Source organism: Microcaecilia unicolor, chromosome 1 (genome assembly GCF_901765095.1).
Source record: "Microcaecilia unicolor chromosome 1, aMicUni1.1, whole genome shotgun sequence".
Taxonomy (NCBI): Eukaryota; Metazoa; Chordata; class Amphibia; order Gymnophiona; family Siphonopidae; genus Microcaecilia; species Microcaecilia unicolor.
Window position 1 is genome coordinate 380079968 of NC_044031.1, and position 14478 is coordinate 380094445.

The 14478-nt window shown below is 43.0% G+C and overlaps 1 protein-coding gene across 2 annotated transcripts in view; it reads left to right on the forward strand.

Moving 5' to 3' along the window:
- CYTH4 (cytohesin 4) overlaps positions 1-14478 on the forward strand; it is a 196435-nt gene that overhangs the window by 165419 nt on the left and 16538 nt on the right. For both annotated transcript variants that reach the window (XM_030210260.1, XM_030210268.1), the window contains 2 exons: positions 1332-1443; positions 2592-2668. In XM_030210260.1, coding sequence (XP_030066120.1) covers positions 1332-1443; positions 2592-2668 — 189 coding nt within the window. The remainder of the gene's footprint in view (positions 1-1331; positions 1444-2591; positions 2669-14478) is intronic.

A 14478-nucleotide genomic window follows, 5' to 3' on the forward strand; every position in this document is an offset into this window, starting at 1 on the left:
AAAAGGTAAAAGAGCTCCCAGGTGCATAGCACCCTTCCGTTGGGTGTTGAGCCCCCCAAATCCCCCTCAAAACCCACCACCCACAAGTCTACACCATTACTATAGCCCTAAGGGGTGAAGGGGGGCACCTACATGTGGGTACAGTGGGTTTGGGGGGGTTGGACGACTAATAAGCATTAAGCAGCACAATTGTAACAGGTAGGGGGGATGGGCCTGGGTCCACCTGCCTGAAGTCCACTGCACCCCCTAATAACTGCTCCAGTGACCTGCATACTGCTGCCAGGGAGGTGGGTATGACATTTGAGGGTGAACATAAAAAGTTGTGAAACGGCATATTTTTGTGGTGGGAGGGGGTTTGTGACCACTGGGGGAGTCAGGGGAGGTCATCCCTGACTCCCTCTAGTGGTCATCTGGTCATTTAGGGCACTTTTTGGGGCCCTATTCGTGGAAAAACAGGGTCCAGGAAAAGTGCCCTAAATTCTCGCTAAAAACACATTTTTTTTCCATTATCGGCGAAAGGCGCCTATCTCTGATCGGCCGATAACCACGCCCGTTCCGCCTTCACCACGCCTTTGACACGCCCCCATCAACTTTGTCCGCATCCGCGACAGAGTGCAGTTGAAAACGTCCAAATTCGGCTTTCGATTATACCGCTTTATTCGTTTTTGTGAGATAAACGTCTATCTCCCGATTTGGGTCGCAATATAGGCGTTTTTCTTTTTCAATTATAAGCTGGTCTATCACTACAGGAATCACTTCTAATTCCTCCTGCCAAACATGTGGGAGAACTGAGGGATTAAGATTAACATGTGGATGTAGAAAAGTGGAGAAAGTGATTTGAGAAAAGAGGTAGACTGCAGGTAGAATGGTGAAAGCTTGAATTGAGTTTTTGTGGTAGAGTTTTGGGTAATAGTTTACAGTCTCTAATCTTGACTCCCTCTACATGCCACCAATAGTCCCTGCACTAAACAGATTGAAATACCCTATATTTTTCATTCTCAAAATATGGCACCTCTCATAACGCCACCCTAAGCCTTGGATACAAAGATGGCTATGCCTGGTTAGGATTCGAATAGGAGATCACCTGCAAAGACCAGGTGCTGAGTTTTGCAAAAGGCGAAACCAAACCACTGATGGGGGTTGGGCAATCATGAAACAGATGAAAACATTGAAAACAGATAAGGTACTTACTAGCATCACTAACAAATTTTCTCAGTTCTGGGGACTTGGGCCATTTCATATAGAAGAGTGTTCATTTGTGCATGTGAGTATAATGTTAATAGATATCGCCATGTGTATCACCTTTATAAATTACTTTCTGTGCTGTACAGAATCTCTACGACAGTATCAAAAGTGAACCATTTAAAATTCCCGAGGACGATGGGAATGACCTCACCCACACATTCTTTAACCCAGAACAGGAAGGCTGGCTGCAGAAGCTAGGTAAGAAAAGAATGTTCGCTAATCTCCATCGCAGTTCTGACTTTGCTTTTTCTCAAACACCTCCTCCCTCCCCTTCCAGCAAGGGGTCTCCTCAAGGATCCACCTTGGCATCTGAAATCTCTGACTTGAGATCCTGAGAGTCCCTTCACTTTTTTCTCTGCATTTCTGTCCAGTCTCCATTATTTGCTGGCATGGCCTGTGAGAGTCATCCAAATGGCCATATGGGCATTCCATGAAGATTTCTCTTTTGTTATGTCTATTTCTATTATACTTTTAGATGGTGTGGACAGTGTACACAGGACAATCTTCTGTATATCCTTCATCTTCCCAAAAATATACAATGACATCTTTATCTAAGCATTCATAGTAATAAAATCTACCTACTGGATATAGAAGGTTGCTTGTAAGATGTACAAACATTGAGACACATTTTAAATAAAGTTGTTGTGCACCCTAGCAGGAATTTAGGAATACAAGGGCAGTTTTACGAAGCCTTTTCAATATTGGAAAGCATGTTCTACATGCAGAAAATGGTTACTGTAAAACTGCTTGACAACAGATGTATCTATGCACTGAAAAATGGTACTTATGGAGTGTGCACACAGTTTGAATAGATTAGGGCCAAATTGCAATGTATGTGCATATTACATCAAATACACATGTACATGTACATATTTACACCAGCTGCCAAACAGAAGTACAATTGTGCACGAACATTTGTGCTTTATTGGGTATATATCTGATATCCCATTTTCATTTAAAAGGGTCATAAATGCCTATGTTGCTTTTAAAAGATAGGTAGGATTTTTTTTTTTGGGGGGGGGGATTAATTAGGTGCTCTGTTATGAAGCTAGCAATGATGATGTTTTTGTGTTTGTACATTTTATGTATGGCTTTTTGTCTGTTGTATGTGATGCAAAAAAGTTTTAATAAACCATAAACCATTTTTATTCACTGTAGAGGGATACATTCCTGGGGATGGGGTTGGGTCAGAGTTTGGAATTAGCACATGCCTTGGAACTCTTCTATGTCCATTTTTATTCATAACAAAGTCTCTGCATAATTAGCAGGTATAAAATCTTGCAGGTGCTTTGATGCCATGGAGTTTTACAATAATTTTGAAAAAGCTTGTATTTATTTTTTAACAGGTGGACGGGTGAAGACCTGGAAAAGACGCTGGTTCATTTTGACTGACAACTGCCTATACTACTTTGAATACACAACGGTGAGAGCAGGCATCATGGGTAGGAGGGAAAAGCACACACATCACAGCAAGAATTGTGAAACACGGAGAAACAGTGCTGAAAAAGTGTAGTTCATATGCTCAACAGAGAAATATTTCATTACTTACAGCACACTAGACATGTGTATTTGTTACTGTGTATTCCTTATAGGTGCCTTAAAAATTTAGAGGGCATTCTATAAGGTTCACCTACTTTAGGCACCATGGAGTGAATTCCAAAAATTGCGTCTAAGAAATCGGTGCCAAAACCCCCCACTTAAGCGCTATTCTATAAGCCGTACCTAAAGTTAGGTGTGGTCTATAGAATAGTGCTTTAGACCCCCCCGCACCCACGATCTGCCCAAATTTGCATGCACAATTTTTGGAGACTTTTATAGAATTAGGGGGCATTTGTGCACATCAATATGGGCCCCTTTTACCAAGCTGTGGCAAAAGGGAGCAAATGCTGGTGTCGGTGCGTGATTTACATGTGCGCTGAGGCCCCTTTTACCGCAGCTGGTAAAAGGGAAGTTTCACTTTCTTACAGGAAATGGCCAGGTGGCAAATAAAGCACTTGCCATGTGGCCTTTCAGGGGTGGGAGGCCTTACCACGTTAACCAGGCAGTAACTGGGCAGCACGTGGCACTGCCCGATTACCACCAGGTACACTCCAGTGCTACAAAAATAAATTTTTGTAGTGTCGGAAATGACAGCCTGCTAGGGGTGGGAAGTACTGCCGGGCTGCTGCGGTAGTCCACGGTACTTCCTGTATAGCAAGCAGTAATCGTTGGGCTTACCGACATTTAGTAAAAAGAGTCCTATATAGAATAGGTGCACTTATGCGCATACATGATGTCAGTAATTGGCATTTACACACGTAAGTGCTGGGTGCTGTTCTATAAAATATATGGAGATGGTGGAGACAAAAACAGTGATGGAATTGAAAAATACATGGGATAGACTCAAATGATCCCTAAATAGAAAAAGAAAAGTATCAAAACAAAACTTAACACATCAGCAGTTATAAGTCCATTTATGATGATAGGAGTGATACTTAAATGGCATTGAGGAAATGACGGACTTCTACGTCTGCGTCTCATATACGGTAAAAAAAGATGCAACACTGGGCCTTTAGGATTGAGATAGTCGATGTCCTTATTATGAAAATGACCCGACACGGGCTGTGTTTCGGCATACAAAGGCCTGCCTCAGGGGTCAGAAAATCCTAGTTTGTACCCCGAAACACGGCCCGTGTTGGGTCATTTTCATAATAAAAAGGACATTGACTATCTCAATCCTGAAGGCCCAGTGTTGCTTCTTTTTTTTTTTGCTTTTGTACTATTTTGTATGCTGTTTTACCCTCTTTTTTGTGACTCATATATGGTAAATCAGATCAGGATGGGCTGGAGTGGGTTTTGATGGCAAATCCAGTAGTTGGGAAGTAGATCCTGTACAGGACAGACGTTTTATGGTCTGAGCCTGAAGGTGAAGGGAACAGATCGGGATCGTGTGTGCATTTTTTATACCACATTTATATTATATGCTATGAGTGTGGGTCCTGTATATCTCGATGATGGAGAGGAAGAAATAGTAACATAGTAATATAGTCTATGACGGCAGATAAAGACCTGCCTGGTCTATCCAGTCTGCCCAAAATGATAAACTCATTACATATAGTATGTGAGACTTCATATATATATCTGTCTTGATCTATCCTTGTCATTTTCAGGGCACAGACCATAGAAGTCTCCCCAGCACAGTTCTTGTACTAAAATTTCTGAAGTTAACATCGAAGCCCCTTAACAGTTACACTCCAGCTCACTCAAATCTATTCAGTCACAATCAGGGCACAGACTGTAGAAGTCTGGCCAGCACTGGCTTTGCTTCTCAGTTACTGGTGTTGCCGCTCGTTCTCTGTTAAGATTCCATGGATCTATTCCTTCTAAACAGGATTCCTTGCATCAAATAGGGGAATAAAATGTTGTAATAATACTATTGGATTGTTAGCTTAATAACGATTTGATAATGAATGTGCCTGTTGGGCAGATTGGATGGACCATGCAGGTCTTTACGTTCTGTCATTTACTATATTACTATGCCAAAATTGGTTAGCACCTATGTTTGAGGGGGCATAAACATAGAAAGGTGTATCTCTGAAATATGAGCATAACTTATAGAATACTATTACATTACTCCCCTAATTCTATAAAATGCGCCTTGAGATGTGCAAATTTGGGCACGCGTCCAAATTGTGCCAACATCTTATTTGAATGAGCCAATTAGCGCCAATATTTGACTTTTTAAGAAGCAGTTATTGGCGCTAATTGGAATCACTTAATATGTAAGTATGTACATTTAGGCATATGATCCACGCCTATATTTTATGCATGTCCCGGAGAAAGGGGAATGGCAATAGGTGGTTTGGAGTGGAGCGTAAGCGTGGATTCAGGTTACACGTGCAATTCGGGCTACGCACCTAGCCACATTTTCATTGGTGCAAATGAACGCACCTAAGTGCAGGCCTTATCCCTGCATTTAAGCGCTATTCTATAAACTGTGGCTAGCTTTAGCATTTACAGCAGGGGTTCTCAACCCAGTCCTCGGACACACCCAACCAGTCAGGTTTTTAGGATACCCACGATAAATGTGCATAAAAGAAATTTGAATAAAATGGAGGTAGTGGATGCAAATTTATCTCATGCCTATTCATAGAGGGTATCCTGAAAATCTCAATGACTGAGTGTGTTCCGAGGACTTGGTTGAGAACCCCTGATTTACAGCAATGGATTAAAATATATACAGTCTATTTGCGCATGCTAGAATACTCTAACATGCATGTGACGGGTGAGCCTATAACTGTGCACCCTTATTAGGATCCCACCTAGTAGGAACCTTTTCTATAAAGAAATGTAGTTGCTTTCCTTTCCTTTATAGAATACTATAATAACAACTTAGAAGTGCACCTATAATTTGGACATCAGCGCTTATGTTAACTGTAAAGCTGGTATAAGTGCTTGTGCCTAAGAGCTAAAATAAGCGTGTGCTAAATGCTAGAGATAGTCTCTAGCATTTAGAACGTGATAATGTTTAGCGTGCACTAAAAACGCTACTGTGCCGCTGTAAAAGCCCTCGTTAAGAACCAGGATTTACATCAGGTTTCAATTGGTGTAAATCCTCACACCCAAAGTTTGGCAAGGAAATTGGCTCTCAGTGCTATTCTCAAAACAGCATTCAACTTGGAGTGCTGTTTATAGAATTGGGCACCATTTACTGAATCTAGTCCATAATGCATGCATATGCGATTATTCTATTAATTTATGTGCCTAATCAGTACATAAAACTTTGCGTCCACTTTATAGAATCCACGCACATTAAAAATGAATGTGTGAAACAAACTGAATACCCAAACATTGAAAAACAAAATTCTGAAAAACCCAAAAATGAACTGAAATGGGTCAATATTCAGCTGGTGGCAGTGAGCGTTTTTTAGTTACCTCAATGCTGCTATGTTTAGGCACCAGCATTGAATGCTCAGGTTTATGTGTCTGGCTATCTATTATGGGGTTAAGTGTGATATTCAGCACTTACCCATATAAGTGACAACGCATAAAGATAGGATTTTTATGTGGTCTGATTTAACTGCTAAATTAAATGGTTAACCAGACAAGTGCTGACTCCACCAACCGATTGCCACAAAATACTCAGCTTTGATTTTAGCTGCCTGTGGTGATATTCAGCAGCACTAAACGGTTAAGGGGTCCTTTTATCAAGCTGCGGGAAAAAGGGCCCTGGCGTAGCGGCGGAGGCCATTTTTCTCACGCACTAGAACCCTTTTTACCGCAGTGGGTAAAAAGCTCTCACCAAAAAATGCAAATGCAATAAGATAAATTCCGCATGGCCATGTGGCGGGGAGTACTTACCATCAATCCACTGAGGTGGCGGCAAGGGCTCTTGTAGTAACCTGGCAGTAACCGGACAGTGCACAGTGATGCCTGATTACCGCCGGGTTACCACCATGCTAACAATTTCCGGGGCTTTATTTTTTCCTCAGAAATTGGTGCATGCTTGACCCAGAACTACTGCCAGCGGTAGTCCCAGAATAGCGTCTGCATTGGGCTTACTGCCGCTTCGTAAAAAGGCCCCTTAGTGCCTCTGAAAATGAGTGGTTCAGGGGCATAGCTAGACAGCAGATTTTGGGTGGGCCTAGACAAGAAGTGGGTGGGCACCAAGTGTTCTACCCCCTCCCCCACCAACTTAAAAATATATCTCAGCTGGCGGAAAAACACTGCTCTCCACCTTGGCAGCCTGCAGCAGGCATGCGCCGAAAACTGAGCATGCGCAGGTGCCAGCTTAGGAAGCTCAGACTGCTGAAGTGGAGAGCAATGTTTTCAGCACCATCAGGGGGAGGTCTTCAACTGGCAGAGCTTGGGATCCCTACCAGCTACCACTAAATGAGTGCTGTTTAGAGTCCTAAGTGGGTGGGCCCTGGCCCACCCAGGCCTGCCTGTGGCTACGCCACTGGAGTGGTTAGCCCCAAACAAGCAATTTAACTGGTCAGGAGCTGTTTCTGGCAGGTTAAATCGCTTTGACTATCAACCCCCCCAAATGTTTGGCACCGTAAAGCTAGGAGAAAATGCAAATGGAGTTGCTACCTGACCCAAGTCAACCTTGAGAAACTATCTAGTTTCAATTTTGCCCTTTTGCATCAGTGGATTTGTAATTCTTTCTTAGAGAACTTGAACTATAACTGCATAGATGCAATGGGCAAATGCATGACCAGTCAGGGTTTACCTGGGACAAGTGACCACCCTGAGAAGGAAATGAGTAGGAACTGCAGGACACATGAGAGTAATGCACCCAGCAAGAATGCATCACAGGACAGTGAGGATATCCTATAATAATTGTGAATGAGGAGTTCTGCAAAACAAAGTAAAAGAGCACAGTAATTTGCTGGATGTTAGGAAGAGTAGGGTGGTTGATGCTTCTTCCAATACAAACACAATCAATCTAAACAGGTAACATGAAAAATGTTTATTGTGAATTCATCACTGAGACTCGACACGGAGCCGTGTTTTGGCATTGTGCCTGCTTCAGAAGTCTGCCAGTGCATGTAATCAAAAAGATTTATCTTGTCTGATAAAAACAGTTATAGAAAAACTGCCGTATATAAACACCTTAATGAGGATTTTGCAGCCAAGCAGAAAAGTACATTATTCTTTCCCGCGACATGGAACAGTAATTTGCTGTCATTCCCCTTCAGAGATGACCATTCACCCTCTTCCTTCTATTCCAAAGTCAGTTTCACTGGCAAAGCTATAGAGAAGGTGACTGCTAGAGTAGAGAAAACTCTTTCACTTGTGCCAGTCCTACCCGGTCAGTTATCTATTCTCTGCCATTTCCCAAAGGAACCGCAACATGGGCTGTGTGTACAAAAGTCAAATAACTTTTCCTCTAGTACTGTCTTGATTCTTCTGAGCTACCTGTACGATCACTGTGGCTGACCCCCAAAATATTGCGTGGTGAAGCGGCAGCAGCATTAACAATAGCACACTTGTAACAAGGAATTCATGTGAACCCTGTAAAGTATCTCTCTGAAAGATGGTGGGGGTAATAGGGTGGAAGAGTCAGGGAAAGGGGAATGGAGGGTGGAAGGGAGGGGCAAAAGAAGGGAGAAACACATGAGCAGGAAAAAAAGGAATTAGAAAGATGGGTGCAGTAAAGAAGAGAGAATTGAAGTATTGTGTTTATCTGTACAGTGTACTAAAACTTGATCTTGCACCAGATTCTATCACTCTCATTTCCCCACACTGAGGGGAGAATTTTAGAAAGTCATTTGCATGCTTTTATCACCAAATACTTGTGGGACACCCAACACTTTTCTCTCACTACATGCTTATTTAGATCCACCCCTCGTAGAAAGGTAGGAAGGAAAATACACCCTATATTCACCTGCAAATGCTCAGGGACTTTCCCAGATTAGACCATCACTCTTTACAGTGACTAGCATTACTCTGGAGCAGAGGTCCAGAATGTTCCTCCCATTATCACACAGCAAGACACATTGTGGTGTTCTGCTCCTGCTAGTTAGAAAGCAGGGGGGATCCACAAAGCAACAAAGCAACAGTCCATGTTTTGGCAAACAAGCCTTCCTCAGGGGTCGGAATGCTTAAAATGCAACAGCAATGCAGTGTCACAACTGTCAGGAATAGTGAGCCCTTGGACCAAAGCCGGAGCTTTGGCAGACAAATCACCAGGGCTGGCACAGGCAGGAATCAGAACAGACTGGACTAGGATAAACTAACAGACTAGACAAGGCAGGACACAGGTAACTAAACACAATGGACAGCACGAGAACCAGATTCAGACGAGGCAAGGAAAAGAAGGCAAGGGCCAGAATTGGAACCCAGACAGGACAAGGCAAGACTCGGAACTGGTTTAAAACTGGGACCCATAAATGCAAGACAAGGCAAAGCACGGAAGTAGATTAAAACTGGGTCCAGAAAAGGGGAAGACAAGGACAAGGCAAGGACTGGATCCGGACAGGACTAGACTGAAAGAGACAAGACAAAGCACACCTAGACAGGCAAGACAGGGTAGGAGCTAGGCAACAAGAATAACAGAAGCAAGGCAATAAACAAGGCAGGAACAGGATTCAGGATTCTCGAACAGGCTTGGCTGGAACAGGATTCAGGATTCTCAAATAGGATTCAGGATTCTCAAACAGGCTTGACTGGAACAGGATTCTCAAACAGAATTCAGGACTAACAGAATTGGCTGGAACAGAATTCTGGAACAGGCTTGGCTTGATTGGAATAGGATTCTAGAACAGGCTTGGCTTGATTGGAATAGGATTCTAGAACGGGCTTGGCTTGACTGGAACCGGATTCTGGAAGGGACTTGGCTTGGCTGGAACTGGATTCTGGAAGGGACTTGGCTTAGCAGGGAACTGGGACAGAACTAGCTCAAACACAGAGCAGGAGCAGAACCTGGCTTCAACACACAACAAGAACAGAGCTTGGCAGAAAGAAAGCTCAAGTACCAGGAAGCAAACACGGCTGACAAAGGATTAAGCAGACTAAGGGAAGACAAACAAACAAAGAAACAATGTGCTTACCAGCATCCACAGCTGGAAGGGAAAGGCCAGGCAGATTGAGAGGCAGCAGACACACCTGCATAGCAGTAAGATAATTAGGGACAATGCTGGCTTCTACAAACTCTCAGAATTAACAGACAAGAACTACACACACAGGAAACAGAACAGGGAAAACAGAAAACAGGAACAGAGCTTGGCTAAACACAGAGATTGGCTTAAACACAGAGCTTAACTATAGCAAGAGTCAAAAGTAGGGCTAGACTAAAAGCAGAAGCCAAGGGAAGTCAAACAGATACTGTTAGAGGGGGTTAAAAGAAATAAAAAATAATTTTTTTTATAAACTTACCTGGGGTCTGAGGGGTCCTGCCATTTTTGGGGGGTCAGTGTTGCAGGGGGCAGAGTCGGGAGGTCGGGGCCGATTTCAGGGCCGTTAGGGAGCTGGGGAGGTTTTTCGGGCCGATTCGGGGCCCCGAATCGTGCAGCAGGCAGCGCGAACTGGTGGGGTCTTCGGGCCCTGTTTTGGGGCCGTTTCGCGTCGGGGTTTGGGCGCGGGGTAGTGGGCGCAGAAGCGCTGTCGTTTCCATGTCCGGGGACAATTGCGGATGTCCCCGGACCCGAAAAGATGAAGTCGGGTTCGGTGGTGGGCGCAGAAGCGCCGAAGAAGCCGGCGAGGCCCGTTTTACAGGGCCGGAATGAAGAGGAGAGGCGGGAGGAGTCAAGGAGTTCGTGCATGCGGCAGCGCGCCTCATGCACGAATCGGCGACGCGCATCGGCGAAAAGACTCCGTGTAGGCCGAAGCCGGGGGCTAAATTTTGGGCCCGGCCACGGAGGTTTTTTTGTTTTTCCTCCGTTTTGGAAGAGGGATCACCGGGACCGGAACCAGCGGGGGTCTTCGCGAAAGAGGTAAATCTACATCAAGGTAAGGGGTCGTTTGGCCCGGAATTTTGATTGATTAATTTTTAATTTGTGAAAATAGCGTTTTTTATTTTTAAAAAATCAGGGGTTTAAGTTATTTAAATTTGGTTTGCATATTCGTGATCGGGGAATTTTTCTGGATTTTTGGGGTGGGTTAGTTTTTAAATTTAAATATTTTTAGGGGGTATTTTGGAGGGGTGCTAGTTTGAAGGGGTTAATAAAGGGTTAATTTAATTTATTCGACGGGGTATGTGAAGGAAGGGTTAATTTAATTTTTGATCGGGTTTTTATGGAATTTGGGATTTTTAAAAGGGGATTTAAGTGGAATAAGGGTAGGCGGATAGTAAAAAGGGGTATTTTTAAATTTTAAAAACATGATTCGATAGGGGACGGGGAGTTTTATTAGTGTGGAAATTTTGGGGTAAATCAATTAAGGTTAAGAGGGGATTTAGATTAATGGAAGAATTTTCCATTAATTCCTATGGGATTTCACTAAACAAAATGGAGATTTAGCACTGCTGGCCAACATTCCGTTGGTCAGCAGTGAGTCTTGGAATCTTGGAAGTGGTGACGGATTGGCTCAGGGTCTTCGGAACTGCCAGTGGAAGTTCCGTAACCTAGGATACGGAGTCGCTGGCAGTTATCAGAAGGAGTTGGGATCTGGTGAGGAGAGGGTGTGTTTTGGAGTGGCTGGTGGAGATAGGTGATTTGAGGGTGAGTGGTGTGGATTTGAGTTGGAAGAAGGGAGTGAGTGGTCAGGAGGAAAGTGAATAAATAAGGATTGGGTGTTAAAGAGTGAATTAATGCTGGTGGGGCTGATTTGTATATACAGGGAGTTGAATGTGAATGTTAGGGTTACTGGGGGGGGGGGGAAAAAGAGTGATTGTGGGGTGTTGTGTTGGGTTCCGGTTGATCACCTGATCGCTCCTTTATTAGTTTAGGGTCCATAATAAAATAAGGTTAGGTTTTTAGACTAGGGAATTATAATTATATTTGTTTAAAAGTTAAATAGAACCAAAGTTTTGATAGTGTAAGAAAGTAGTGTCATTAAGTGGGGGTATTTACAAGGGAGAGAGGGTCTTGCCTCCTTTTTGGTTTTTAAGGGTGAGGTTAGAGCGAAGACGTGCTGGAGAAGTGAAGCTGAGAACACGGGCCCCCACGCAAGAAAGACTACCGACCAGCTAAAAGGAGCGTAAGGAAAAGACTGCATTGCTACATCCGTTTAGAAAAACGGGACTTTTGAAAAGGAAAAAGAACAAAAAGGGGGGGGAAAAAATAGAACATAATATAAAAATAAATACTTACCTGGTGCTAGGGAAGTTGGGTCCGGTATCCCTGTAAAACATAAACATCACACAAAGAATCAAAATCCTTATATGAACACAATTCTGGAAAAGAAATTGAATAATTTATTTGGATATTGTAAAGTATAAGAATAGAGGTTAAGCATAAGAATACTTATCTGAGACTGGGGGATGTGGAGAGAAAACCTGTGAAAGGAATAGAGAAATAAAATTACCTAGTTGTTTTACATTATAAATTTTATTAAATGTTATGCAAAAGGTTACATCTGTTTAAAATAAATTCTTAATCATTTGAAATTTTATATGGGGAATTGGTGATTTGTGCTCTCAAGGAGTGGGAAAATCTTGAAATTAGTTTACATTCCTCTCTTGCTTCAGAAGCAGGGGACGAGGTTAGTGACTGTTGTCTGCTCCTCACTCCTGGGAACTGGTTCCTGAAGAGCTGTCACGACTACTTCCATCAGGCTTACCAGGGTCCAGTTTATTTACACCATCCCGGGCGTGAGGGCCGACTAACATTACAGACACCAAGGGCAGGGTGTGGCTCTACAGCCAGGCTTTCAGGATCAAGGTACAAAAGCAAACACACAGAAACAAAGCAAAGCATTGAAACACAAGACTCAACGAAACACAGAACAGACCTTCAGGAGCAAGACTCAGGAACAAAGCCAAGCAGGGGTATGACCTATATAGGTAAGACAGAGGCAAATTAAGAGACCCCTTGCAAAGGCCCAACATGATAGTTCCCAGGTGCTTATAAAGGGCTTGCTGATGATGTCACAAGTAGGAAATGAAGCAGAAGCAGGGAGACCAAAGCGAGGCTTGGCTTACAGGAAGAACAACAGTAGGGAAAAGGCAGACTGGAGAGGTCACAGAGCTAGATACAGAGAAACAGTAGGTCTGAACATAAGGGCACGACCACAACGTGACATGCAGGAAGCATATGAGCCTTTAAAAAGGCACAATGATAAAGCACTGCATCTGTGAAGTAACTGGTCTCAAGGAGAAAAAAAAACGTGTAGGGTCCCAATAAACTTATTATTTCCTATTTGGGCTGGTCCCTTGGAATCTGTTCACTTCCACCCTTGTGTGATGTGCCAGCTAGTTAGCACACCGGCTTTTGCAGCACTACAGGGTTACTTCATGGATATGAAGTCACAATTTCAGATGATATTCACATATTTGGAACAATAGACATCATACTATAACAAGCAGAAATATTCTTGCAGCCCACAAACGTATTGATTTCTAACTATGTGGTCCACTGTTGGAAACTCTCAAAGCCAAAGGAAGTTGTTGGAGTGTGAAAATAAAATAATTAGAGAGTGTTCAGAAGAAAGAAACAAAAAGGAGAATATATAAATGATTTTGGTTTATTTAAAAAGAAAAGCTTAGGAGGTTACTTGTATACTTAAAAGATTCCTAAGGAAAATGGTTCTCTCTATATCCACTGGGGACAGTGTTACCCCAATAACATCTTTGTTCTAAGGTCTCCATTTAGGTATGTATAAAGATTTAAATGTCTCTTTTAGATTTACTAAATATATTCTTTGGCTCTGTCAAAAATCAGCCCCCCCCCCAAAAAAAAAAAAAAAAAAAAACTTTCCATGGAGGCCTCCTGACCTATAACAGTTTCCAAACAGGAAAGGAACTTGCAGCCAGACAAATTCCTTTGCTTTCCAGAGTCCAGTTTCCTCTTTTTGGTGTTGGTATCTGAAATGAGAAATGACAACAGAGTTTGATCCTGACTGACTCTAGAGAGGAAGCAATCATTATTACATTGGAACATTTATATAGATTGTTCACTTTATTAATACAAGGGTCAGCTTTCAGCTGGTATGGTGACTAGATTAAGTTAAATATTGGGGCCAGCAGGGCAGGACTAAGGTACAAGCACACTAGGCATGTGCCTTGAGGGGGAGATGGTAAGGTACCTGATAAGGTATGCCTTCATCTGGTCTGTGCCAGGGTTAAGTGACTTGCCCAGAGTCACAAGGAGCTGAAGTGGGAATTGAACTCAGTTCCCCAGGAACAAAGTTCACTGCACTAATCACTAGGCCTACTCCTCCACTCCAAGAGGTAGTGTCCCATTGTTGCTCTTATTGGATTGCTGCATCTTTCAATCACCAAAGCAGACTTGCAGCACTTGAAGATACAAAAACAGTGAGTTGCTAAACTGAAGCCTGGAGTTTCAGACTTGAAGAGCATGCTTGCTGGGGTCTGGGAGAGGGTGGATGGCAAGAAATTATGAAAGAAAACTTGCTGGGGTCTTGGAAGGGGAGGAAGAGTGGGAGGTCTGGGGGTAAAGAAGGAGAGTTATTTTGTAGCGCTATAGAAATGATAAGTAGTAGCAGTAGTAGTAGTACTTTAATATTACGTGAATCGGATATAGAGAGTAATACAGTCACCGCTATTCACACATTTATGATGGTTTAAACATGCATTTATATTACAAAGGGGAGCCAATGTGCTTGTTTGCCTGCTGAATATCGAGCCTTATG